This window comes from Mobula birostris, chromosome 6 (genome assembly GCF_030028105.1).
Source record: "Mobula birostris isolate sMobBir1 chromosome 6, sMobBir1.hap1, whole genome shotgun sequence".
Taxonomy (NCBI): domain Eukaryota; kingdom Metazoa; phylum Chordata; class Chondrichthyes; order Myliobatiformes; family Myliobatidae; genus Mobula; species Mobula birostris.
Window position 1 is genome coordinate 155925520 of NC_092375.1, and position 26949 is coordinate 155952468.

The 26949-nt window shown below is 42.5% G+C and overlaps 1 protein-coding gene across 1 annotated transcript in view; it reads left to right on the plus strand.

Moving 5' to 3' along the window:
- Positions 1-26949, plus strand: part of hibch (3-hydroxyisobutyryl-CoA hydrolase) — a 132355-nt gene that overhangs the window by 66495 nt on the left and 38911 nt on the right. Inside the window, exon 7 of the mRNA XM_072261686.1 lies at positions 11400-11478. Within this exon, the coding sequence (XP_072117787.1) occupies positions 11400-11478 (79 nt within the window). The remainder of the gene's footprint in view (positions 1-11399; positions 11479-26949) is intronic.

Here is a 26949-nt window from a genome sequence, read left to right on the forward strand (position 1 = left end):
GTGAATTTGATTTCCATGTTGCTAAACTATTCCAAATAATTGGGAAAAAAAATTGTTTGTTTGTTTAAGCAAAGTGAAAGTAGTGATAGTCCAGCTATTTGCCCTCGAGTTCAACACAAAAACTGAACCAAAATAGTTCTCTCAAAGCAATTCCTTGACAGTTCTGGTGCATGTGAGTGATTGCTTGTGACATGGGCTTTGTCAGATCATCTATGGATATCTACTTATTGTGTTTTTACTCAGTGAGTGAAATATGTACCCTTTGGACATAAACAGGTTTTCAATAAAATGCCTGGAGAGTAATATTGAGAGTATTGCTTTGAACATCATCAGTATGTCTGCAAATAAACGAAGGACTTGGGACATTGTTTGATTTGTCACGGTCTTCCAGAAGTGTCATTGTATTGCTTTCTCCCTGAGAGATTCAGCCTATAAGCATGTGGTGGTGTGGGGTTGGGATGTTTCCATTAGTTACTCATGAAACACTTCAGCAAGAGTTAAGAATTATGCATTCAAATTTATGTGAGCTTTTAACCACATGATAAATCTTAATTGTAGTCAACTGAAAATTTCAGCTTACTTTAGATTTTCAATTATTATTAGTACTTTAAAATATAAACAAAATACTTTGTATCTTATCTCTAACTTTATTGTTTATTACCACCCTTTTGTTTTCTGGAGCTTAACTTTACATGAAATTAAATACTAAAGTGTTGACCTCTTGTGGAATTTTAAAACAGATGATGGAATGGGATTATGTGTTTTTGGGATTCAGGAGTGAGGACATTGTCAGAGGAAAATGAAGGCTCTATGAGAAATCTGTAGATTTTATGCTGCAGAGAAACCATGCTTGGTAGCCTTTTCAAAGCAGACCTGCTGCTGAATCGATCTGGCAATCGTGCAAGAGGATCTACCGATGTTCCTCTTGCATGGTGTACCAATGGCTACAAAATCATCACTCCTCTCAACCTCTTTGTTTCCAGATTCTTGCAGGAGATATTTGTGTGCTTATCAGGTCAATAGTGCACAAATTGTTTCCTTTTTATGTGATGAGCAATTTTTGCCACCTTTCCCTGCAGTGAAACTTTTTTCACAATTCCCTGGTAAATGGATGCAGAACCCCAGCTAACTTCCCAAAGTGGGAGGGTGTTGTTGACTGTAGATGTGACTGTTAAGGTTCCTGTAAGTCACCCAGTGATGCTAGTCAACTACAGGAGTTTCTACCCAATTGGTGTAAGCTTGTCTGCAGTCACAAATGATCTTTACTGGGAGGGCCTGGGATTCAGGGGCTGCTGCTGTGGAGCATTTATCGTGTTGCAGTACAGCCTCCTTGACTTCCATGTACCAGCTATCTGCTTATGCAGAGAAATCTGGTGCTGCAAAGTGGCTACTGAAACCCACAAACTTAAATGGTAAGCAACTTGTAAATCTGATATTGAAGAAGTGATTGGCAAGCTGAAGATGTTTTTGAACACATCTGGAGATTGGGGGATGTCTGAAAAGAGGATGTTGTCCAAGTTGCATGCCATCTTGGACAATGTCTCCCATCCACTACATAATGTACTGGGTGGGCACAGGAGTACATTCAGCCAGAGACTCATTCCACCGAGATGCAGCGCTGAGCGTCACAGAAAGTAATTCCTGCCTCTGGCCATCAAACTTTACAACTCCTCCCTTGGAGGGTCAGGCACCCTGAGCCAATAGGCTGGTCCTGGATTTATTTCCTGGCATAATGTACATATTACTATTTAATTATTTATGGTTTTATTACTATTTATGGTGCAACTGTAACGAAAACCAATTTCCCCCGGGATCAATAAAGTATGACTATGACTATGGTAGGGGCGGGGGCAGGGGCTGTTGTCACTATGTAGCTGACAGGGCTTCAGAATTGTTGTGCTGTGTTGCACAATGTGACATCTGAATCCGCAAGGCAACAGGGTGCAATGCACAGAAGACGTAGAAACCTGAGAAGACGTAGCTCACTCAGATTCGCCGATTGAAAAGGCAGCAACTTGTGGCAGTTTGGAGCTTTGAGCAGCAGCCAATCAGCATTCGGGATTGATTGGCAAGAACAAATTAATGTAAGGCGGGGCAAGCACAGTGGCCATCGTTGGAGTGGACAGTGTTAGAGTGGGGATCTTGAGACTTTAGCTCTTCGAGTCTTCAGTGAGGAGAAGCTTGAGTGAGAGAAGGCAAAAAGGCTGTAGGTAGAGTTTTTTGTTCTTCCTCCTTTATATTTGCTCAGTTAGAACAGTAGATGCCAGGCAGGATAGTGGAATGTTCCTCTTGCATGATGTGGGAAGGCAAGGAGACCTCCAGTGTCCCTGATGACCACACCTGCAAGAAGTGCATCCAGCTGCAGCTTCTAACTATCTGCATTAAGGAACTGGAGCTGGAACTGGATAAACTCGGATAACTTGGGAGGTTGAGGGGGTGATAGGACATATAGAGAGGTAGTTGCACCTAAGGTGTAGGACACAAGAAATTGTGTGACAGGAAAGGGAAAGGGGTTAAACAGCCTGTGGAGAAATACCCCCATGGCCATCCCTCTCAACAACAGATGTATACTACTTTGGATATTGTTGGGAGGGAGGGAACACCTAGTAGAGGAAAATCACTGAGGTCATTTCTCTGGCACTGAATCAGATTCTGTGATTCAGAAGGGAAGGGGGGAGAAGAAGCAAACTGTGGTGATAGGGGATTTGTTAGGGGAACAGAAAGAAGGTTCTTTGGACGAGAATGAGATCCCGTTTGGTATGTTGCCTCCTGAATACCAGGATCTGGGATATCTCTGATTGAGTCCTCAGCGTTCTTAAATGGAAGGGTGAATGGCCAAAGGCCATGGTCCATGTAGGGTACCGATAGCTTAGATAGGAAGAGTAACAAGTTTCTGCAAAGTGAGTTCAGGGGAAGGAAGGAAGGGAAGGAAAGTCGACTCAGACCATGAGAGGCCTGCGTCGGGCATTTTAGTGTCTTACAACGCGCAGATTGGAAGTCTGTGTGGGGCACCACTCCTCGCACAGACTAGAGCAATGTGTGATTAAGTGCCTTGCTCAAGGGCAAAAACACATTGCCACAGCTGAGGCTCGAACTAGCGACCTTGAGATAACTAGACGAACGCCTTAACCACTTGGCCACGTGCCCAATCACGTGGATCTGGGAATCAGGGAGTTGGGTGCTAAGTTGCTGCAGGACCTCCAGGGTTGTGATTGCAAGATTTCTGCCTGTGCCATGTGCTAGTGAGGCCAGAAATAGGAAGATTATGCAGTTTAACATGTGGCTAAGGATTTGGTGTAGGAAGGAGGGCAACAGATTTTTGGATTATTCGGCTCTCCAGGGAAGGGAAGGTGAGACCTGTAAAGAAGAGACGGTTTGTGCCTGCACTTTTAAGAGAAGTTTGGTGAGATACATGGATGGTAGGAGTGCATAGGACTATTCTGCCCGTGCTCTAGAGTTATCCCCATTTTCTCAAGCTAGAGGATGCTGTCCAAGTTGCATGCCATCTTGGACAATGTCTCCCATCCACTACATAATGTACTGGTTGGGCACAGGAGTACATTCAGCCAGAGACTCATTCTACCGAGATGCAGCACAGAGCGTCATAGGAAGTCATTCCTGCCTGTGGCCATCAAACTTTACAACTCCTCCCTTGGAGGGTCAGACACCCTGAGCCAATAGGCTGGTCCTGGACTTATTTCCTGGCATAATTTACATATTACTATTTAACTATTTCTGGTTTTATTACTATTTATGATTTATGGTGCAACTGTAACGAAAACCAGTTTCCCCCGGGATCAATAAAGTATGACTATGACTATGAATAGACAGATGGATAATTCCAGTCCTGGTGTAGTTGAAGGCAGTTTTAATATTCGCCAACGTGTTACAGTACGCAAGGAGCCAGTGTAAAAAGACAGTACTTCTCAGCGTTCCTATGAAAGGCAGATTCAAATATTGATTGTAATTCCTTTGACTTCTAATAGGTGCTTCTAACTACTGAATGAAATGTACAAACAATAAAATAGCTGATCTGATGACAAAAGCTAATTGTTTAACAATGTGATAATGAGCAATCAACAACAGCTGCGAGCCCACAAATAAGCAGTGAGATCTAGTAATTAGAAAAAAAATGACAACCCTCATCAGGTAAGACATAACACTCCTCGTCTGGTATCTGTAAAAGATGCCACCAGCTGAACTCATGGCCTTCACAAAAAACATTAGACATAAAGTCAATGCTCTTGATTATTTGAACAGCACGATAAAATTCTGCAGAATAATAAGTATTAAGGAATAAAGAATGCAGGTTGATGGGAGTAGATAGGTTGACTGTAACAGTGTTTTGCTAAGCGTGACGCTACTGAATCACCCATGGCTATGTTGTGTATCTTTCACCGTGCTTTCTCGTGTCCTGCTGTATATTGCGTACAGATTACAGACAAGGACAGCACTTCAGAGGAGACACTCCTCGTGAGAGAGCACATTTAAAAGAAACAAAGCAACATCTCAGCTACATGTTTTTGATGGGACAAGTTAGGTTATATCTTTAGATCACCAACAATGTAATAAACAAGAGGCAGGTATTAACACTGGCCACCGAGATTCAGCAAACCCTGAGACTGACGCCAAAATGCTCCAAAGAGGTAGTGTCAGTACGGATTAATGTTCGATGATGAGATAAAAAGATTGAGCAGGGCTAACTTAGAAGGACCTGAGTTAGCATGGGGGTGGGGCGGGAGTGTGTGCAAGTAGGGAATGGTGCTGAGTGAAGGGAAAGATGAGGCTGCGGAGTTAGGTGGGGTAACACTCAAGGGAGATTTTATAAAGTGTGTTCAAATTGATTTATCTTTATAAACAGGAGCCTGATCCAACATGTTGCATGAAGTTCTGGGGTCAACTCCTGTGTTGAGTGATCTAATGTGCAGATCTAGTATTCAGCACAGCCAAGTATTGAGTATCCACTAACACAGCTGAATCTTTTCAAAGCATGAGGAAGGATGTGTCCTAATGCGCCAGGTTTGCTAGAGTTGTACAGCAGGGTTTAAACTAATTTGGCAGCAGGGTTTGGGAACTGGAGTGATAGTGCTGGGGACGGGGCAGTTAGTTTACGAACAGACGCAGTGTGTAGTGAGACTGCTGGCAAGGACAGGCTGATGATAGGGCAGAATTGCAGTCAACAGAATGAGTTGCAATGTAAAAGAGGTCAAAATCAAAAAGGGTGATGAATACAGAAGGTTGTTATATTTGAATGCACGCAGTATATGGAATAAGGTAGATGAACTTGTAGCACAGTTAGAGCTTGGTAGGTATGATGTTGTGGACATCACCAAGTCGTGGCTGAAAGAAAATTATAGCTGAGAGCTTAACGTCCAAGGATACAATGCATCGAAAGAACAGGCAGGTGGGCAGAGGGGGAGGGGTAGTTCGGCTGGTTAAAAAAAAAATGAAATCAAATTCTTAGAAAGAGGTGGCATAGCATCAGAAGACATAGAATCCTTGTGGGTTGAGCCAAGAAACTACAAAGGTAAAAAGACCCTGAGGGGAGTTATATATAGGCCTTCGAACAGAAGCCAGAATGTGGGGTACCAATTATGACAGGAGATAGAAAAGGCATGTGAAAAGAGCATTGTTGTGATAGTCATTGGGGATTTCAATATGCAGGTAGATTGGGAAAATCAGGCTGGTGCTGGACATTAGGGAATTTGTAAAATGCTCACAAGATAGCTTTTTTTTAACAGCTTGTGGTTGAGCCCACGAGGGCATCAGCTATTTTCTGAATTGGATGTTGTGCAATGAACCAGAATTGATTAGAGAGCTTAAGGTAAAGAAACCCTAGTGGTGGGGGGGGGGGGGGTTCGTATGATAGAATTCACACTGCAATTTGAGAGGGAGAAGCTAAAGTCAGATGTATCACCACTACAGCAAAGTAAAGGGAATTATAGAGAGAGGAGCTGGCCAAAATTGATTGGAAGACACTAGCAGTGCAGCAATGGCTGGAATTTCTGGGAGCAATTTGGAAGGCTCAGGATAGATATATCCTAAAGATGAAGTATTCTAAAGGCAGGATGATGCAACTGTGGCTGACAAGGGAAGTTAGACGATTGGGAAGCTTTTAAAAACCAACAGAAGGGAACTAAAAAAGTCATAAAGATGGAATATGAAGGTGAGCTATCCAGAAGTATAAAAGAGGATATCAGAAGTTTTTTCAGATATATAAAGAGTAAAACAGAGGTGAGAGTAGATATCGGAAAATGACACTGGAGAGGTAGTAATGGGGAACAAGGAAATGGTGGAGAACTGAATAAGTATTTTGCATCAGTCTTCACTGTGAAAGACACAGGAAGTATGCTGGAAGTTTGTGATTGTCAGGGGGCAGAAGTGAAATTTGCCATTACTTGGGAGAAAGTGCTTGGGAAACTGGAAGATCTGAAGGTACATAAGTCACCTGGACTAGATGATCTACACCCCAGGGTTCTGAAAGAGGTGGGAGAGATTGTGAAGGCATTAGTAATGACCTTTTAAGAACCAATAGATTCTGGTTCCAAAGGACTGGAAAGTTGCAAATGGCACACCACTCTTCAAGAAGAGAGAGGGGCAGAGGAAAAGAAATTATAGGCCAGTTAGTCTGACTTTGGTATTTGGGATTGTTAAGGATGTGGTTTCGGGGTAGACTGCTGTATTGAAGGGAGCTGAAAATCTGCTCCCTTGATTGAAGCGTGACTTTCTCTGGTCATATCAGATACAGCGGTGAAACCCAAAGGCCTCTCGAGTAACAGAATGGACCGAGCTGCTGAGTCAGGAAAGGCAGAAGGTGTGTGTTTTATGAAAGAGTCTCATTGGCTATCTGATATGGCGGTTTTGTCAAACACATGTTCCCCCAACCCTGAACACCTAATGGTCAAATGCCATCCGTTCTATTTACTTAGGGCATTCTCCTCCAGAATCCTGACCTCAGTTTGCTTACCACCATTAGCCAACTATAATCAAGCACTCGTGATACTGCACGATGCCATCTCCAAACAAGAAACAGTCCATTCCGAAGCATTTCAAATCATCGTCAGAGACTTCAACCAGGCCTGTTTGAAGAAAAACCCTGCCCAATTAGCAACAGCATATAACCTGAGGCATCAGAGGCCACAACATACTAGACCACTGTTATACGAAGATAAGGAATGCCTACAGTTCCTTGCCCAGACAGCACTTTGGTAAATCAGATCACTTGGCTATCCTTCTCCTGTCTGTATACAGGCAGAGGCTAAAGAGCAAAGCTCTCAAGAGGAGGACATCAATGAGGTGGTCACAGGTGGCGGAGGAGCGGTTATGGGATTATTTCGACTCAGTGGACTGGGTCGTGTTCAAGCACTTACCTAGGGATCTGAATGAGTACACCATGGTTGTTATGGACTTGATTAAAGCAACCTTAGAGGAGTGTGTCCCCAGTACAGCATTCAGAGTCTTCCCCAATCAGAAGCCCTGGATGAACCATGAGAACTGAAATCTGCGGAGAGAGATTTAAGGCATTCAAGTCTGTTAACTAAGAAAGAAATGGACCGAGAGGTCCATATCCAATCTCCAGAAAGCCATCGCATGGTTAAAGTGGCAATTCTGGACTAAACTTGAATCAATGAAGAATGCTCGACCACTGTGGCAGGGCTTGAACACTATTAACTCTTCCAAAGTGAACTCAAGTGACAGACATAGGTGACAACATGGCTTTGCTTCCAGATGAGCTCATTGCCTTCAATGTTTGCTTTGACCATCAAACCATGCAGGAACCATCACAATCTCCCACACCTCCCTCATGGTCCTGTGATTTCAGTCTCTGAAGCCGATGTGGAAACTGCCTTCAAGAGGGTGAACCCATGAAAAGCATCCAGCCTAGACCGGGTACCTGGCCAAGTACTAAAGACCTATGCTGCTCAACTGGCCAGAGTGTTCTCCGAGATCTTTAACCTCCCACTTCGGAAGTGTATGGCATCCCCCGCTTCAAGCAGGCTTCAGTTATACCTGTGCCTAAGAAGAAAGTGGTAACCTGCCTCAATGACTACACTTACATCCACAGTAAAATAAAAAGTGTTTTGAGAGTCCGGTGATGAAACATATCAACTCCTGCCTGAGAAGTGACTTGGATCTGCTCCAATTTGCCTACCAGTGCATCAGGTCTAGAGCAGCTACCATCTCATTGGCTCTTTACTCAACCCTGGAACACCCAGACAGCAAAGATGCATACGTCAGGATGCTCTTTACGAATTACAGCTTGCCGCTGAATACTGTCATCCCCTCAAAACTAATCAATAAGCTTCAAGACCTTGGCCTCAATACCTCCTTGTGCAATTGGATCCTTGATTTCCTCACTTGCAGACCCCAGTCAGTGTGGCTTGACAACAACATCTCCATGCCCAAACAGGCTATATGCTTAGCTCCCTGCTCTATTTTGTCGTAGGCTGAACCAGTATATAGGAAGGAGATTGAAAATCTAGTTGAGTGGTGTCATAACAACAACATCTCACTCAATGTCAATAAGACCAAGGAACTGATTATAGACTTCAGGAGAAGGAAACCAGCGTTCCATGAGCCAGTAATTGGAGGATCAGAGGTAGAGAGGGTCAGAAACTTTAAATTCCTGGGCGTTACTGTTTCAGAGGACCTATTCTGGGCCAACATGCAAGTGCAATTACGCAAAAAACACAGCAGTACTCTACTTCCTTAGGAGTTTGCAGAGATTCTGCATGCCATCTAAAGCTATGACCAACATCTATAGGTGTGTAGTGGAGAGTATATTGACTGGGTTGCATCATAGCCTGGTATGGAAATACTGATGCTCTTGAATGGAAAATTCTACAAAACAGTGGATATGGCACAGTCCATCGCAAGTACAGCACTCCCCCCCGCCCCCCTGCCACCGTTGATCACATCCATGTGAAACGCTGTTGCAGGAAAGTGGCATCCATCATCTGGGATCCCCACCACCCAGGACATGCTCTCTTCTTGCCGCTGCCGTCAGGAAAAAATGTGCAAGAGCCTTAGCACTCGCGCCACCAGGTTTAGGAACAGTTACTTCCCCTCTTGAACAATGGGCATAACTTCACTCAACTTCACTTGCCCCATCATTGAAATATTCCCACAACCAATGGACTCGCTTTTAAGGGCTCTTCATCTCATGTTCTTAATATTTATTGCTTATTTATTTATATTATTGTTTCTTGCATTTGCACAGTTTGTTGTCTTCTGCATTCTGAAAGCCCTAGTTTGGCGTCGTTCACTCATTCTGTGTTCTATTGAGTATGCCCACAAGAAAATGGATCTCAAGGTTATATATGGTGACATATGTATTATGATAATAAAAGTTGCTTTGAACTTTGAACTACAGTGTGGGAACTGTATGGTCAGTCACTTTGGTCAAAGAAAAAAATTATAGACCATATTCTAAAAGGAGACAAAAAAATCGGAGATGCAAAAGGGCTTTGGAGTCCTCGTGCAGATTTTCTAAAGGTTAATTTGCAGTTTGAGTACGTGGTGAGGAAGGCAAATGAAATGTTAGCATTCATTTTGAGAAGAATATAATATAAAAGCAAGGATGTAATGTTGAGGCTTTATAAGGCACTGGTAGGTCCTCACTTGGAGCATTATGAGCAGTGTTTGGCCTCTTATCTAAGAAAGGATATGCTGACAGTGGAGAGAATTCAGAGGAAGTTCACAAAAGTTATTCCGGAATTGAAAGGCTTATCAAATGAGGAACGTTTGATGGCTCTGGGCCTCTACTCAGTGGCACACTGGCTTTCAGAAGAATGGGGTTGGGGGGGGCAGGGGGAAGGGTGGAATCTCATTGAAATGTATCGAATGTTGAAAGGCCTAGATAGAGTGTATGTGGAGAGGATGTTTCCTATGGTGGGGGTGTCTAAGACCAGAGGACACAGCCTCAGTATTGTGGGATGAACATTTAGAACAGAAATTAGGAGGAATTTCTTTACCAGAGAATAGTGAACCTGTGGAGGCTAAGTCATTGGGTATATTTAAGACAGAGGTCGATAGATTCTTGATTAGACAGGGCATGGAGGGTTATGGGAAGAAGGTAAGTGACTGGGACTGAGAGGGAAATGGATCAACCATGTTGAAATAGCGGAGCAGACTCAATGGACCAAATGTCCTAATTCTGCTCCTATTGGTTTTATGATATTTAGTACATTTAGTTGTGCTAGTGGTCTCACCATATTTGTTCTAGCTGTGATTAGTGTAGTTAGCAAATGAACTGGAAAGGGTGACTATGATAATCCAGCTGATAAACTATTAAAGACCACCCAGTTTAGTGTTATGTTCTTGTAATTTCTACACAATAGCCAAGTGCAGTGAACCATGAAATTAAAGCGAGTGTTTTTTTTGTATTTGTGTAAATATTTTGGTTGGTGGGTTTCCTTCAGCAAGAGATGACTCCTTGGTCTTGAGTACAATCTGGCAACCAATTGAAGATTGGTTTTGATTGGGGTCAGCTTTGTTGCACGGATGATCTTTTTTAAATTGCAAAAGAAAATTAGCTTAACTTCTGCTTCAGACCAATAAAACAGCTAGCTGTTTCATAACGGTTCTTTTTCTCTCCTCAGGGAAAGTGATGCTCTTTGTGTTTGTGGCTAGATGCGCTCAGGATTGCAGAATATAGTGAAAATGCTTCTTTGAAAATAATAATGGTTTGGCCTGATTTGAATAACCCTTGGATGGTTTCTCACTGTTAAAATATGCAGTAACAAACCCATATTCTTCGGTACGCTCTATCATAAATTTCATATCACTTTGAAAATCTTTTTTTAAAAAAATAAATTTATCTTTTCAGTGACCAGTGATTTCTAAATTGTCCCTGTTCATGCAGGTTGTTTCACATATCAGTTTGGTCAACAGATGCCATGATAAGCCATGACAGCAAAAACAATTTACTTAGTTTTTTTTCTCTCAATTTGATTTAAGAACAGAAGCAGGAAGATAGAATATGCCATTTTATTCATGTTAGACTTGGCTATTTGAAAGAATGTGTCAGCAACTGTTGGATTTAATCTTCCTAATTCGAGTTACAAAGTGAACTCCTTCCCCTTTCCAGAATAAAGGCCACTTTGATCAATAACTACTGGGGCAGAGGTTAATTTCCTTCTGGCACAAGTATTATTGCTGTTTGTGGTCTGAGCAGGTAATTCTGTGATGCCTAGTTTACAGATATAATATGTGATACACTGCTTTCTTCACCTGCTGTGTGATACTTAATGTAAACTGCAAGCGGTATACAATGGAACCCCATAGCTTTTAATTTATGAATAAATGCTATCACTGATTTTCACAGGATTTATCTTCAATATTTTTTGCAAATTCATTTTCATCAATGTAATGCTGGTATTCCTCCATTTCTTTTTCAGGGTGTTGGGTTATCAGTGCATGGACATTTCCGGGTGGCCACAGAGAAAACGTTGTTTGCTATGCCAGAGACAGGAATAGGTAAAAATTTGATTACAGAAACTTCTATCAAAGTGTTCTATTGCATGTTGAAATTGCTATATTTCATTAACATACATTTTGGAAAAATTCTGAAGCAGTTCTATTTTTATCAAACTGTACTCGCAGCTGACTTGTTCTTTAACTGTGTTTTATCATTTATCCTGGATAGATGTGTTTTTAAAAAGTGTTAGTCTGTGTCATGGTATTATACATAGTTATTGTGAAGAGGGTTCATAGTCATAGTCATACTTTATTGATCCCGAAGGAAATTGGGTTTCATTACAGTTACAGAATAGAGTATGAGTATAGCAATATAAAACTATAAATAAATAAATAATATGTAAATTATGCCAGGAAATAAGTCCAGGACCAGCCTATTGGCTCAGGGTGTCTGACCCTCCAAGGGAGGAGTTGTAAAGTTTGATGGCCACAGGCAGGAATGACTTCCTATGACACTCTGTGTTGCATCTCGGTGGAATGAGTCTCTGGCTGAATGTACTCCTGTGCCCACCCAGTACATTATGTAGTGGATGGGAGACATTGTCCAAGATGGCATGCAACTTGGACAGCATCCTCTTTTCAGACACCACCGTGAGAGAGTTCAGTTCCATCCCCACAACATCACTGGCCTTACGAATGAGTTTGTTGATTCTGTTGATGTCTGTTACCCTCAGCCTGCTGCCCCAGCACACAACAGCAAACATGATAGCACTGGCCACCACAGACTCGTAGAACATCCTCAGCATCGTCCGATGGGTGTTAAAGGACCTCAGTCTCCTCAGGAAGTAGAGACGGCTCTGACCCTTCTTGTAGACAGCCTCAGTGTTCTTTGACCAGTCCAGTTTATTGTCAATTCGTATCCCCAGGTACTTGTAATCCTCCACCATGTCCGCACTGACCTCCTGGATGGAAACAGGGGTCACCCGGTGCCTTAGCCCTCCTCAGGTCCACCACCAGCTCCTTAGTCTTTTTCACATTAAGCTGCAGATAATTCTGCTCACACCATGTGACGAAGTTTCCTACCGTAGCCCTGTACTCAGCCTCATCTCCCTTGCTGATGCATCCAACTATGGCAGAGTCATCAGAAAACTTCTGAAGATGGCAATACTCTGTGCAGTAGTTGAAGTCCGAGGTGTAAAAGGTGAAGAGAAAGGGAGACAAGACAGTCCCCTGTGGAGCCCCAGTGCTGCTGATCACTCTGTCGGACACACAGTGTTGCAAGCACACATACTGTGGTCTGCCAGTCAAGTAATCAATAATCCATGACACCAGGAAAGCATCCACCTGCATCGCTGTCAGCTTCTCCCCCAGCAGAGCAGGGCGGATGGTGTTGAACGCACTGGAGAAGTCAAAAAGCATGACCCTCACAGTGCTCGCTGGCTTGTCCAAGTGGGCGTAGACACGGTTCAGCAGGTAGACGATGGCATCGTCAACTCCTAGTTGGGGCTGGTAGGCAAACTGGAGGGAATCTAAGTGTGGCCTAATCATAGGCTGGAGCAGCTCCAGGACAAGTCTCTCCAGCGTCTTCCTGATGTGTGAGGTCAATGCCACTGGTCTGTAGTCATTGAGGCCACTGGGGCGCGGCGTCTTCGGCACAGGGACGAGGCAGGACATCTTCACAGCAAAGGAACCCTCTGGAGACTCAGGCTCAGGTTGAAGACATGGTGAAGTACTCCACATAGCTGAGGGACACAGGTTTTGAGCACCCTGGTGCTGACACTATCAGGTCCTGCTGCCTTGCTTGGGTTGAGATGTTTCAGCTGTCTTCTCACCTGTTCAGCTGTGAAGCCCACCGTTTTGGTTCCATGTGGGGAAGGGGTATAGTCATGAGAGCAGGGTGGAGGACTATGAGGAGGGGTAGGAGGGGAGAGTGGAATATGTGTTGGTTGGGGGCTGACAACAGATGGCTCATGTGGGGGATGGGCAGGGGCCACAATGTCAAATCTGTTAAAGAACAGGTTAAGTTAGTTGGTCCTGTCCACACTGCCTTCAGCTCCTCTGTTCTGACAGCTAAGTAGAAAACACTGCCACATCAAATCCCCCAACATGGAGGTATTGGAGAAGTCACTTACTGTGCTGATGGCAAGCTGCACTGCATTGGCTTTTTCTCCATTTCCAGGGGATAATGGTTTGTTGGTGATCTTTGGAGGCTGCATTCTCAGGAGGTCTGGTACAAATTTTGGAGGCCAAGTCTTCTACTGTCGTTAGCAGCTCTAGCATGCAGTAAAGTCTTTGTTATCAAACATTTACTAACTGGAACAAAAACAGACTGCTAGAAATCAGTGGTTCAAACAGTGAAGGCAGAAGGTGTGAGTCGACTTTTCAAATTGATACGCTGCTTCAAAGTTCAAAGTCAATTTTATTATCAGAGTACATGTATGTCAACACATCCAACCATGAGATTCTCTTTCCTGTGAGCATACTCAGCAAATCTATAGAACAGTAGAACAGGATCAATGTACTAGATAGGGTGGATGTGGAGAGGGTGTTTCCTCTGGTGGGGGGTATCCAGAACTAGAGGGCACAGCTCAAAATTGAGAAACAACCTTTTAGAACAGAAGTAAGGAGGAGTTTTATTTTGGCCAGAAAGTGGTGAATCTTTTAGCCAAAGAGCAGTGGAGGCCAAGACCATGTGTATTTTCAAAGCGGAAATTGATAGATTCCTGATTGGTCCGGACATCAAGGGATATGGTGACAAGGGCCGGTGTATGGGGTTGAATGGGATTCGGGATCAGCCATGATGAAATGGTGGTGTGGACTTGATGGGCTGAATGGCCTAATTCTGCTCCTATGTCTTATGGTCTAAGGAAAGATCAAGTAGAGCATAGAAAACAGCAAACCGTGCAAATGGAAATATAAATAAATAGCAATAAATAACAATAATATGAAATACCAAGATAAAGATTTTTTTAAATGACTCTCGGGACAGAGAGAAAAGATGAACTCCAGTGTAATCCTACCCACCAGTCACATATTCCTACATTTTCCTCTCTTCTTACACACACGCATGTGCTCACTTACTCCCTCACTCACTCTCTCTCCCTCCCTCCCTCCCTCCCTTCCTCTCTCTCTCCCTCTCTATTCCACTTGGATAGCCTACAGTCCAATGGCATGAGCATTTTTTTTTGTCAATTTTGGGTAACTTACAGCTCTGAAGCTCTCTCCTCACATACCTGCCAGCCTATATTCTTCCCTCTGCACTAATATATATTGGCAATCTGTCCTATTCCCTCAATCCTGATGTAGGATCTTGACCTGAAGCCTGTTCACATAGCCTGATTGGAAGTTTGTGACTAGTGATGTGATGGAGAGATCGGTGCTGGGCCCATTGTTGTTGTTTGTCATCTATGCAAATGACTTAGTGGAGAATGTGGCAAACTGGATTAGCAAATTTTGCAGATGACACCAAAGTTGCAGGCAATAGTGGACAACCAGGAAGGCTATCAAAGCTTGCAAAGTGATCTGGCCAGCTGGGAAAGTAGGATGAAAAATGGCATATGGAATGTAATGCAGACAAGTCTGAGGTGTTGCACTTTGGGAGCACAAGCCAGCATAAGAATCACACAGTGAATGATAATGCATTGAGAACAAAGGGACCAGGGAATAAAGATCCATAATTCATTGGAAGTGAAGAGAGCTGTAAAGAGGGTTGTAAAGAGAGCTTTTGGCACATTGGCCTTCATAAATCAGGACATTGACAACAGGAGTTGGGAGTATGTTAAAGTCGTATAAGATGTTTGTGAGGCATAATTTGGAATATTGTGTGTCGTTCTTGTCACCTTTGTACAGGAATGATATCAATAAGCTTGTAAGAGTGAGAGAAAAATTTTCAAGGACATTGCCAGGACTTCAGGACTTAAGGACTTGAGTTCTAGCCAAAGGTTAATAGATTAGTACTTGATTCCTTGGAGCGTACCAGAACGAGGGGATATTTTGCAGAGATATACAAAATTGAGGAGTATAGATAGGGTGAATGCTTGCAGACGTAAACTGGAGGTTGCAGGTTTAGGATGAAAGGTGGAAAATGTGAGGAGTTTCTGAGAGGGAACTTGGTCACTCAGAGGCTGCTGCAAATGCAGAGCTAGCTGCCAGCGGAAGTGGTAGATGTGGGTTCAATTGCTTATAGGAGAAGCTTGAATAAGTATATGGGTGAAAGAGGTATGCAGGACTGTGGTCCAGGTATAGGTGCGACACTAGGCAGAAGACCAAGCTGGTACAGACTAGTTTAGCTGTCGGGCCTGTGTCTATGCTGTAGTACTCTCTGAGCAGCTGGCCACTGAAGGAGCATTGCTGAAAGAGAGGCCAGGCTGAAGCCTGTAACTGTGGAACACTGACGCTGAGAAAGGGAGAGAACTGGAATGGCGCTCGTGCTGACTGACAGCCAGCACAGTGAACCTGCCTGTGGCGGTGAGGTGTGGTGTTGGGCTGGCTCTTGATTTTACAAGCACACGCTGAATAACTGAGCTTTTATGGGATTATCCGTTCGTGATTCTTACCCACATTTTTAAAGGTTACAGGCAAGTTCAACGGGTTGCTGGAAAAAGGATGGAATCAATGGGTTTGCTAACAGAGGCCTTGCTTTCAAAGCTTATAGGCTGATACTTGTAGCTGAAGAGGTCAGGGGGCCCTGCTGTTTTTAATTGCAGATGCTTAGCTAGTGATTGCCAGAGTTACGATATTTATGTGGCATGGTGGAGTGGGGTGATTGTGGGAGGTGCATTTGGAGTGTGGCTTAGTAAGTTGTGCATTCATGGCAATCTCTTTTTCCCAGAAGAACACAGCACGCCACTGCAACTTATTACTAAATAGATGCTGCTTGGTGGCATTTTAGACTATTAATATTGTTGGCATTTGAGGATAGGCTGATTAAGAGGTTGATTGCCTGTTCAGATTTGTCCTGTTTTCTTAGCACAAGGTATAGTTGGGCAATTTTACATTGTAGTGGACAACTTAATTAGAATGTGAAGGAATTTTGCTTGTTTCATTGCAAAGTGAATACAAACATGAATGGATATATTAAAAAAAAGTTTCTGATTGCTATCTGCCTTTAGAGCAAACTGCAGTCTGTGGATGTTATAACGCTGAGTGCCATGAATGCTGATTTGTAATTGAAGGCCTGTTTTGTGGTTTTATATTTTACTTTGAAGAATGTATTAGAATCTGAGCACATTGCAATTAAATTAACATTCTTCCGTGACCATTGAAAGATCTCCTAGTTACTGAAAGTTGAATCACATCACATTTATCATAAATCTTGTTTTGAAGTCTTCCAAGTAAATAACAAAGAGCAGTTTTACAAGTTTCATAACAAATTACTTATGCATTACGGTATTTCCAATTGTGGTGAATGGAAATATGAAATAAGCAGTTTCTGGTCCATGATAGAAATTTTTGCTTTCATCGGCACCAGCATTTGTTTGTGGTGCATGAGTCATATCTGAATTAAGATTATCATTTGCTTCTAAGTGTCCTTTGTCCTTCAATTGGAGCTCTCATGGTGATACAGAGTCCATAATACTGGCTTGAAAACATTGACATTTCAACATTGACAGGATTTATCAGAAAAAATGAAATCAAAAGTTCAAGCTGGGTTTGGCATCCTGGATTTATTGTATGACACTTTTTTAGGCAACTTGGCCATACATGTAGGCATGTTCATAGCTGAAATTCTGATCTGGAATCAAAACTGGTTTGGCAGGGATTTTGAACCTCATTTAGAAAGATTTGCCATTTGGTTATCATTCACTGTGGTGAAGCATATTGCTGAATGGCAGCCTTTTTTGTTATTAGAGGTCTAAATAAACACACGGTTATTATATTGATATTTATTTCTGTTATGTTTTTATCTTATGGATAATTTTATGTTTTGTAAGCTATGATTTACATAATTCCAACACTGACTCAAGGGTTCAGGGTTAAAAAATTTACCAGAAATAAAATTTGAAATCATTCACTTCACATCTGAATTCACGTTTGAAAATTCTGTTAGACTTTGTGTACGAATGTGTAAAATTACATTTCTAATTTGCCCCTGTGGTTAAAGTTAATTAATTTTATGACTTTTTTGCACCCTCATACTCATAAATGGAGATTATGAAACCAGTGAGGTTATTTTTCCTTTCCAAATTCCCATGCCTTGGAATAAAAGCAGCAATATTATTGAGTTTGCAATTCTTCAAAAATGTCACATACTTGACATGGGTATTTTAAATGAACTAAAACACGTTGAGGAGCTTGCACTGTTATTAACATATGGTACAGTCTACACCAGCTGCGATATATTGTAGCCTGTATTTCTCAATTTGCCTACATAGCAGCATAATATGGCAGGTTTAATTTCCAATCCAGGATATATTTACCTTGTCATTAACTGGGTTTGTACCTGAAAATAATGTGTTCAATGTCTGATATTCAGTGAAACCTTGGTGGCCCTGCTGAACCTTTGGCAGAGTTCCACAGTCAGTACCTCTGGCAAGTCTCGTGCTATGTTTGTCTTGGCATGCATAGATACCATGTGACCACCTCTTATGTATGTTGATAACAACAATTTTAAACGTATACACCCCATTTGCTAGTTTGCCAACTTAACAAGCAAAGTCCCTTGTTTAGGATGTTTGAAAATACAACAGCCATTTACTACACTAGGTACAGGATGAGGTTTAGATAAAAAAGGGAACCTTAACAGAAGCTTGCCCAGAGCCAATGCCTCTTTCAAGCCGAAGCCTCCTTTGAGCCAAAGTCTGACACTCCTACTCTCACCACCAGCCTACTCCCAGCAATGGCCTCCCTGCTTGTCCCTTCTGTAGTTTTAAACAAGCGCTGCTGACCTGCGGGACACCTCATCACCGTGGGCTGCTCCTGCTGCTGATTGGGCTGTCGGGTTGCTTTGATTTGGATGGTGTCTGACTTCTTAAGTGCTTTTTGACCCTGCTATTTGATTGTATTTTGTTTAGAGATACAACACGGTAACAGGCACTTTTGGCTCAATGAGTTTGTGCCACCCAACACACCATTATGACTAATTAGCCTACTAACGTGTATACCTTTAGAATGTGGAGGAAGACTGGAGAACCCAGAGGAAACCACATGGCTACCGGGAGAACATACAAGTTTATTACAAACAATGGCAGGAATTGAACCCGGGTCGCTGGTGCTACCACGATGTGAGGTTACCGTACGAGGAACGTCTGGCAGCTCTTGGGCTGTATTCCCTGGACTTCAGGAGAATGAGGGGAGATCTCATAGAAACATTCCGAATATTAAAAGAGCTTGACAAATTAGTTATGGCAAAGTTATTTCCCATGGCAGGAGATTTTAGGACAAGAGGGCACAACTTCAGGATTAAGGACGTCCTTTTAGAACTGAGATGCGGAAAAATTACCTTAGTCAGAGGGTGGTAAATCTGTGGAATTTGTTGCCACGAGTGGCTGTGGAGGCCAAGTCATTGGGTGTATTTAAGGCAAAGATAGATAGGTTCTTGATTAGCCAGGGCATCAAAGGGTATGGGGTGAAAGCAGGGGAGTGGGAATGACTGGATCAGCCCATGATTGGCAGAGCAGACTTGATGGGCCAAATGACCTACTTCTTCTCCTATATCTTATAGTCTTATGGACATCCTGTTGTGGTCCTCTGTTGATCATGGAAAAGATTTTAGGGTGTTAGGCAATGAGTCACTTGCCACAAAATGCTCAACTTGTGACTCTTCTTTATTTAGTTGGCTGGCCCAATTAAATTTTCTGATCAATGGTGATTTCCAAGATATTGATGGTGGGGGATTTGGCAAGGGTAATGCTGTTGAAGGTCAAATGAAGGCAGTCAGAAGGCAATTTGACTGGTACATCTTCTGCAAGTGCACATATGCTCATCCTATTCTATATAAATAGTCTTGAATTTTGATCTAGGTGATACCAATCATGCAATTTGGCTGAAACTAATTTCAAATTTAACTGATTAGCTTTACTGTTGCACAAAACTTGAAATCACTAGCATTGAAAAAATCCTGATGCAAGGTTTTGACCATAAATATCACAATTTCTCTCCACCCGACAGATACTGCTTGACCCACTAAGTTCCTCAGCAGATTTTTAGTTGTTTCAGATTCCAGCACCTACAAACTTTCTGGGAAAGAAGTTAAGAGAATACCAAGCAGCATTCTGTTCTTATCTAGTGGTATTGTTCTACTACAACATATTCCAATACACAGAGAACCAGTCAGTGTTGGTGTGCAGGCCGGCTGCAATTAAAATCATTGCTTTCCTGTGTTTATATTTAGTTTCTAGTATTAGTTTAGATTCCATCCAGAAATTAAATCATACATATTGCAGTTTAAAAATTCACTATTTATATTACCTGAGTTGTCAGAAAATTCTCACTCTTAAACAATTACTTATGAAAGTAATTTCCAGAGAACCCAGTCTCTTCAGGCAGTGTGGAAGAGTCTTTTTTTTTTCATTATAAACGATATTGAAATTCCCAACAGTGGACATCATGTCTGCATCTAAATGACAGAATTAATAAACACGAAATGCTGGAGGAACTCAACAGGCCAGGCGATATCTATGGAAAAAAGTACAGTCGATGTTTTGAGCGAAACAACAACTGTACTTTTTTCCATAGATGCTGCCGGGCCTGCTAAGTACCTGCAGCATTTTGTGTGTGTTGCTCGGATTTCCAGTATCTGCAGATTCTCTCTTGTTTGTGACAGAATTAATATAACTTATTATCACCTTTTCTGGTGAAGAGGGCTGGGACCTTTCATCAAAACCGGAAAAAGAGAAACAATTTGGTTTAAAGTAGAAGGGTGATGAGCAGAACAAAAGGGTGTATCTCTAAATATCTCTACTTGTTTTCTTAAGTGTTCTCTTGCGTCTCTTGTACTCAATATTTGGCTTATGAAGGCCAATATGCCAAAAACTTTCTCTACGACCTTATCAACCTGTGATACCACTTTCAATGAATTATGCAGAAAAAGGCATTTAAGATCTCCCCCATCTTTTTTAGCCCCACACGTGGAACACCATTCTGATCTTCCAGAGGACCAATTTTGCCTTTTGCAATCCTTTTGCTCTTAATATATCTGTAAAATTCCATAGGATTCTCTTTCAGCTTCTCTGCTAAGGCAACCTCATGCGTTCTTTTAGCCCTCCTGATTTCTTTCTTAAGTGTTACATTTCTTATATTCCATAGGCACCTCGTTTGTTCCTACTTGCCTATATCTGCTATGCACCTCTTTTTTTTTTATCTTAACCAGGGCCTTAATATCTCTTGAAAACCAATGTTTCCTGCACCAGTTATCTTTACCCTTTATTCTGACTGGCACGTACAAGCTTTGTACTCCCAACATTTCATTTTTGAAAGCCTCCCACTTTCCAAAAACACCTTTGCCAGAAAACAACATATTGCACTCTCCACACTTTCCAGATCATTTCTGATATCATCAAAATTGGCCTTTCTCCAATTTACCCACTGACCAGACCTATCTTTTTGCATATGTACTTTGAAACTAATAACATTGTGGTCACTGGATGCAAAGTGTTACCCTACACAAACTTCTGTCACCTGCCCTGTCTCATTCCCTAATGGCAGATCCAGTGCTCTCTCTTTGGGACGTACGTACTGATGAAGGAAAAGTTCCTGAGCACAGTTGACAAGCTCTTCCTAGTCCTTTTACAGTATGGGATTCCCAGTACTATGTGGAAAGCTATTATAAAATCACCTACCACACTAACCTTGTGTTTCTTGCAACAGTCTGTGATATCTTTACAAATTTGTTCCTCTAAATAGGACTGTTGGGTGGTCTGCAGTACAGCCCCAGTAACATGGTCATACCTTTCTTAATTCAAAGTTCCTCCCGTAACACCTCACTAGTCGAGTTCTCCATTCTGTCCTGATGGAGCACTGCTGTGACATTTTCCCTGACTAGTAACACCACCCCTCTCCCTTAATACCTCCCACTCTGTCACGTCAAAGAAAACAGAACCCCAGAATACTGAGTTGCCACTCCTGCCCTTCCTGTAACCAAGTCTCAATAACGTCTACAATATCATAATTCCAGGTGTTGATCCATGCCCTGAGCTCATCTGCCTTTCCTACGATACTTCTTGCATTGAAATATACGCAGCTCAAGACACCAGTCGCACCATGCTCAACCTTTTGATTCCTGAATTTGTCTGAGGTCTTACCTACATCTGCCTCCATTGGCCTCTACTAACTGTTCTGGCACTCTCGTTCCCATCCCCCTGCAACTCTAGTTTAAACCCACCATGCAGCAGTTCAGGTCCAAACCATCCCAACTGCGGAAGAGAGCCCAATGATCCAAACATCTTATGCCCTCCCTCCAAGACCAATTCCTTAGCCAGGTGTTAAACTGTATAATCTTCCTCGTTCTGGCCTCACTGGCATGTGGCATGGGCAGCAATCCTGAGGTCACAACCTTGGAGGTCCTGCCCTTTAACTTAGCACCTGACTCCCTGATCTCCCCCTTGCAGAACCATGTTACTTGTCCTACCCATGTCATTGGTACCTACAAGAACCACACCCTCCCACTAAGAATGCTGAGGACTGAATCTGTGATGTCCCAGACCCTGGCTCCCGGGAGACAACATACCATCATGGAATCCCATTCTCATCCACTGAACCTCCTGTCCATTCCCCTAACTAACAAATCACCTATCACCACAGCAAGCCCCTCATCCCCCTCCCGTCCCCCCCCCACCGAGTCATAGAGCCAGACTCAGTGCCAGAGACCTAACCACTGTGAAACCACCCCCCCCCCCCATAGTATCCAAAGTGATATAGCTGTTCTTGAGGGGGATTGTTAGAGGGGTACTCAGCACTGGCTCCCTAACACTTTTCCTCTTCCTGTCAGCCAGTTTCTTGTGTCCTGCACCTTGGGTGTAACTACCTCTCTATCTGTCCTGCCTATCACCCTTTCACCCTCCCTAATGATCCGAAGTTCATCCAGTTCCAGCTCCAGCTTCTTAATGTGGAGTGTTAGAATCTGCAGCTGGATGGACTTCTCGCATTCGTAGTTCATCAGGGACACTGAAGGTCTCTCTGCCTTTCCACATCCTGCAAGAGGAGCATTCAACTATCCTGCCTGGCATCACTACTGTTCTAACTGTGCAATTATAAGGGGGGAGAAAAACTTAAACCTGGAGCTTTGCTTTTCTTTGCCTTCTCTGACTGAAGCCACAAAGAGCTAAAGACTGACGATCACTATTCTGACTCTGTCCACTCAGATGATGGCCACTGCGCTTGCCCCTGCCTTACTTTTAATTTGCTGTTGCTAATCAATCCCAACTGTAGATTGGTCGCTGGCAGTGGTGCAGTGCTAGCCGGAATGCGTCCGGCACATCTTTAAGAAAAAAAGCTGAAATAAATAAGCTAATTAATTAGGTGCCATCCAGGGTGATTTGAGTACCTCAGAAACTGCTGATCTCCTGGGATTTTTACGCACAACAGACTCTGGAGTTGACGAAGAATGGTGCCAAAAACAAAAAAACATCCAGTGAGTGGATTTAACAAGATGTTTTCGCTCACAGAACAGCCACTCGCTGGATTTTACTGTAGGTAGGAAGGATTAGTGTTTCAATGTTTTTGATTTGCTTTTTAGCTGGGTTGGCACAATGATATGGGCCGGATGGCCTGTTCCATGTTAAAAGCCCAAAATTAATGTCTCACCTTTACTGGTTTTGGTAATTGTTTTGGAATAGATGGATGTTTCAATCTAATAATTTATATTAAATTAATACCCTATATTTTTGTTTTAATGTGACACTTTGCCTGCTGTATATCTTTTTCAATTGTGAATAGCTGCATTGAATGTGAACATTTTGGATGTTTCCAGATGCGTTTGAGAAAAGAATCACAAAGCAATGCAGTTTAAGAAAGTGGTAAGGGTATATAAAAATAATGCACACCTTGAATGTGTGACAAGCAAACCATCTACATAATCCCAATGTAAGGCCGAAGTCAGCTTGATGTATTGACAAATGAGCAACAGCAATATTTCATGCTTCTCTTATAAGATAAGGAAGAAGAAAAAAGTGTAATTTGCAATCCGTGATTATTTAACGGGAAATGAGTTCAAGTTGTTAGGCACGAAAAAGAAAGCGAGCTCTGGATTAGTAAGGTTTGTGTAACTTGTAGCACATCTCTGGCGCACAAAGCAGAGCATAATGGATATCAGCAGTGTCAATATTGTTGTGAAGTATTTCAATATTTTGATGAGAAATTTTGTAAAACTGCTGCAGCTCTTTAAGTATTAGTTTATTTTGCAGTTTTCTATGCCATTTTATTTGTTACCCCTGTACACCTGCTCGTTAATGTAAATATCTAATCAACTAATCATATAGCAACAACTCAGTGCAAGAAAGCATGCAGACATAGTCAGAGATTCAGCTGTTGTTCAGACAAAACATCAGAATAGGGAAGAAATTTTGGGGGGGTGGGGAGATGGATACACAGAATGTTAATGATGTCAAAAAGCTCTTTGGCTGATATTGTTGTGGAAGATATTCTGGGACTTTACAGCAGAGTTAAAAGCAGGATATTCATTAAACAGCAGATTCTAAATCATTCTAGAGCTGAAAAAGCTTTTGAAGGTATCTGTGATATTGAGCAAGTCTGCTCTATTGTGCATTCAGAATCAGGTTTATTATCACCGGCACGTGACGTGAAATTTTGATGACATTTCGCCAATTCCCATATTAATAAGGTAAAAGTTGGATTTTTTTTAGATTATGAAGACATGTAGTCCTCTTTTATCAAGGCAAACAACAGGAATTCTGCAGGTGCTGGAAATTCAAGCAAGTCCTCTTTTATTGTCATTTAGTAATGCATGCATTAAGAAATGATACATTATTTCTTCTGGTGTGATAATCACAAAACACAGGACAGACCAAGACAGTGCAACAATACCATAACTTGATGAAGAAGTCATTAGCACAGTAAAGTTCAAAGTTTCTCAAATGTCCCACATCTCACGCAGATGGGAGAAGGAAGATCTCTCCCTGCCATGCCGACCACAATCCGACTCTCAGTCATCTGAAAACTTCGAGCTCTGATCAGCTCTCTGACACTGAGTACTGAGCGCCATCTCTGTCCGAACGATTCGACCTCCTTCTCGGTCGCCAAAAGCAGGCAAGGCTGGGGATTTTGAGGCCTACCCTCCGAAAGATTCCCGACCACACAGTAATGACAGCAGCGAACGGGCGTTTCAGAAATTTCTCCAGATGTTCCTCTGTGCTTTCATGTCCATTCTCCATCAAATCAGAATTGTCCACGGCCCCTATTTAACAGATACAATATCATTTTTCACCGGAGGGCTGCACACGCGCGGGCACGTCGCCATCTTCTCCTCCCGCATTTTCTAAACTAACATTGAAAATTGTTTTCAGTGTAATACAATTAATGTTTTCAATACTTCCAATTCTGAGTATCACTATGAATGTTGAATAAAAGATGAAGTGAAATTGATACAACAGATAAATAAAACAAAATGTGTGTGCAGACAGTAGGGTTGAGTTCAGTTATTGGGACATGAGAATGTAAGAGAAAGTTGCAGGACATGGTCCCTCAAGCTTGAGCCACCATCCAGTAAAGTTGTATCTAATCCAATTTTGGCTTTAATCTGTTTACCTACCTGTTCATTCCTGCGATGATTTTGTGGTAATGCAAAAATCTGTCATTCTGAATCTTAGCTGCATCAATTGTATTGTGAGTATCTCTAAATGTCCTTAATTAACACATCACCATGTGAATAGCCAGCATAATCTAGGAAACCTGGATCTAGGAGAGTCTGTTAATTTTATGAACTTTCCAATGAGCTGGTCGGGCAACTCTACATTTCTCCTCATGCACTATATACACATGGCTAGGCATAGATCAAATACCATCTATAAATTTGCTGACGATACAACCATTGTATGATACTAGTGTATCTCAGGTGGTGATGAGATATAGAACATAAAAGAGTACTGCACAGTGCAGGCCCTTCGGCCCACAATGTTGTGCCGACCCTTAAACCCTGCCTCCCGTATAACCCCCACCCCACCTTAAATTCTTCCATATACCTGTCCAGTAGTCTCTTAAAATTCACTAGTGTATCTGCCTCCACCGCTGACTTAGGCAGTGTATTCCACACACCAACCACTATCTGAGTAAAAAAACCTTCCTCTAATATCCCCCTTGAACTTCCCACCCCTTACCTTAAAGCCATGTCCTTTTGCATTGAGCAGTGGTGCCCTGGGGAAGAGGCGCTGGTTGTCCACTCTATCTATTCCTCTTAATATCTTGTATACCACTATCATGTCTCTTCTCATCCTCCTTCTCTCCAAAGAGTAAAGCCCAAGCTCTCTTAATCTCTGATCATAATGTATACTCTCTAAACCAGGCAGCATCCTGGTAAATTTCCTCTGTACCCTTTCCAATGTTTCCACATCCTTCCTATAGTGAGGCAACCGGAACTGGACACAGTACTCCAAGTGTGGCCTAACCAGAGTTTTATAGAACTGCATCATTACCTGGCGACTCTTAAATTCTGTCCCTTGACTTATGAAAGCTAACACTCCATAAGCTTTCTTAACTACCCTATCTACCTGTGAGGCAACTTTCAGGGATTTGTGGACATGTACCCCCAGATCCCTCTGCTCCTCCACACTTCCAAGTATCCTGCCACTTACTTTGTACTCTGCCTTGGATTTTGTCCTTCCGAAGTGTACCACCTCACACTTCTCCAGGTTGAACTCCATCTGCCACTTCTCAGCCCACTTCTGCATCTTATCAATGTCTCTCTGCAATCTTCGACAATCCTCTACACTATCCACAACACACCAACCTTTGTGCCATCTGCAAACTTGCCAACCCACCTTTCTACCCCCACATCCAGGTTGTTAATAAAAATCACGAAAAGTAGAGGTCCCAGAACAGATCCTTGTGGGACACCACTAGTCACAACCCTTCAATCCAAATGTACTCCCTCCACCACGACCCTCTGCTTTCTGCAGGCAAGCCAACTCTGAATCCACCTGGCCAAACTTCCCTGGATCCCATGCCTTCTGACTTTCTGAATAAGCCTACTGTGTGGGACCTTGTCAAATGCCTTACTAAAATCCATGTAGATCACATCCACTGCACTACCCTCATCTATATGCCTGGTCACCTCCTCAAAAAGATCTATCAGGCTTGTTAGACACGATCTGCCCTTCGCAAAGCCATGTTGACTGTCCCTGATCAGACCATGATTCTCTAAATGCCCATAGATCCTATCTCTAAGAATCTTTTCCAACAGCTTTCCCACCACAGACGTAAGGCTCACTGGTCTATAATTACCCGGACTATCCCTACTACCTTTTTTGAACAAAGGGACAACATTCGCCTCCGTCCAATCCTCCAGTACCATTCCTGTGGACAATGAGGACATAAAAATCCTAGCCAGAGGCTCAGCAATCTCTTCCCTCGCGTCGTGGA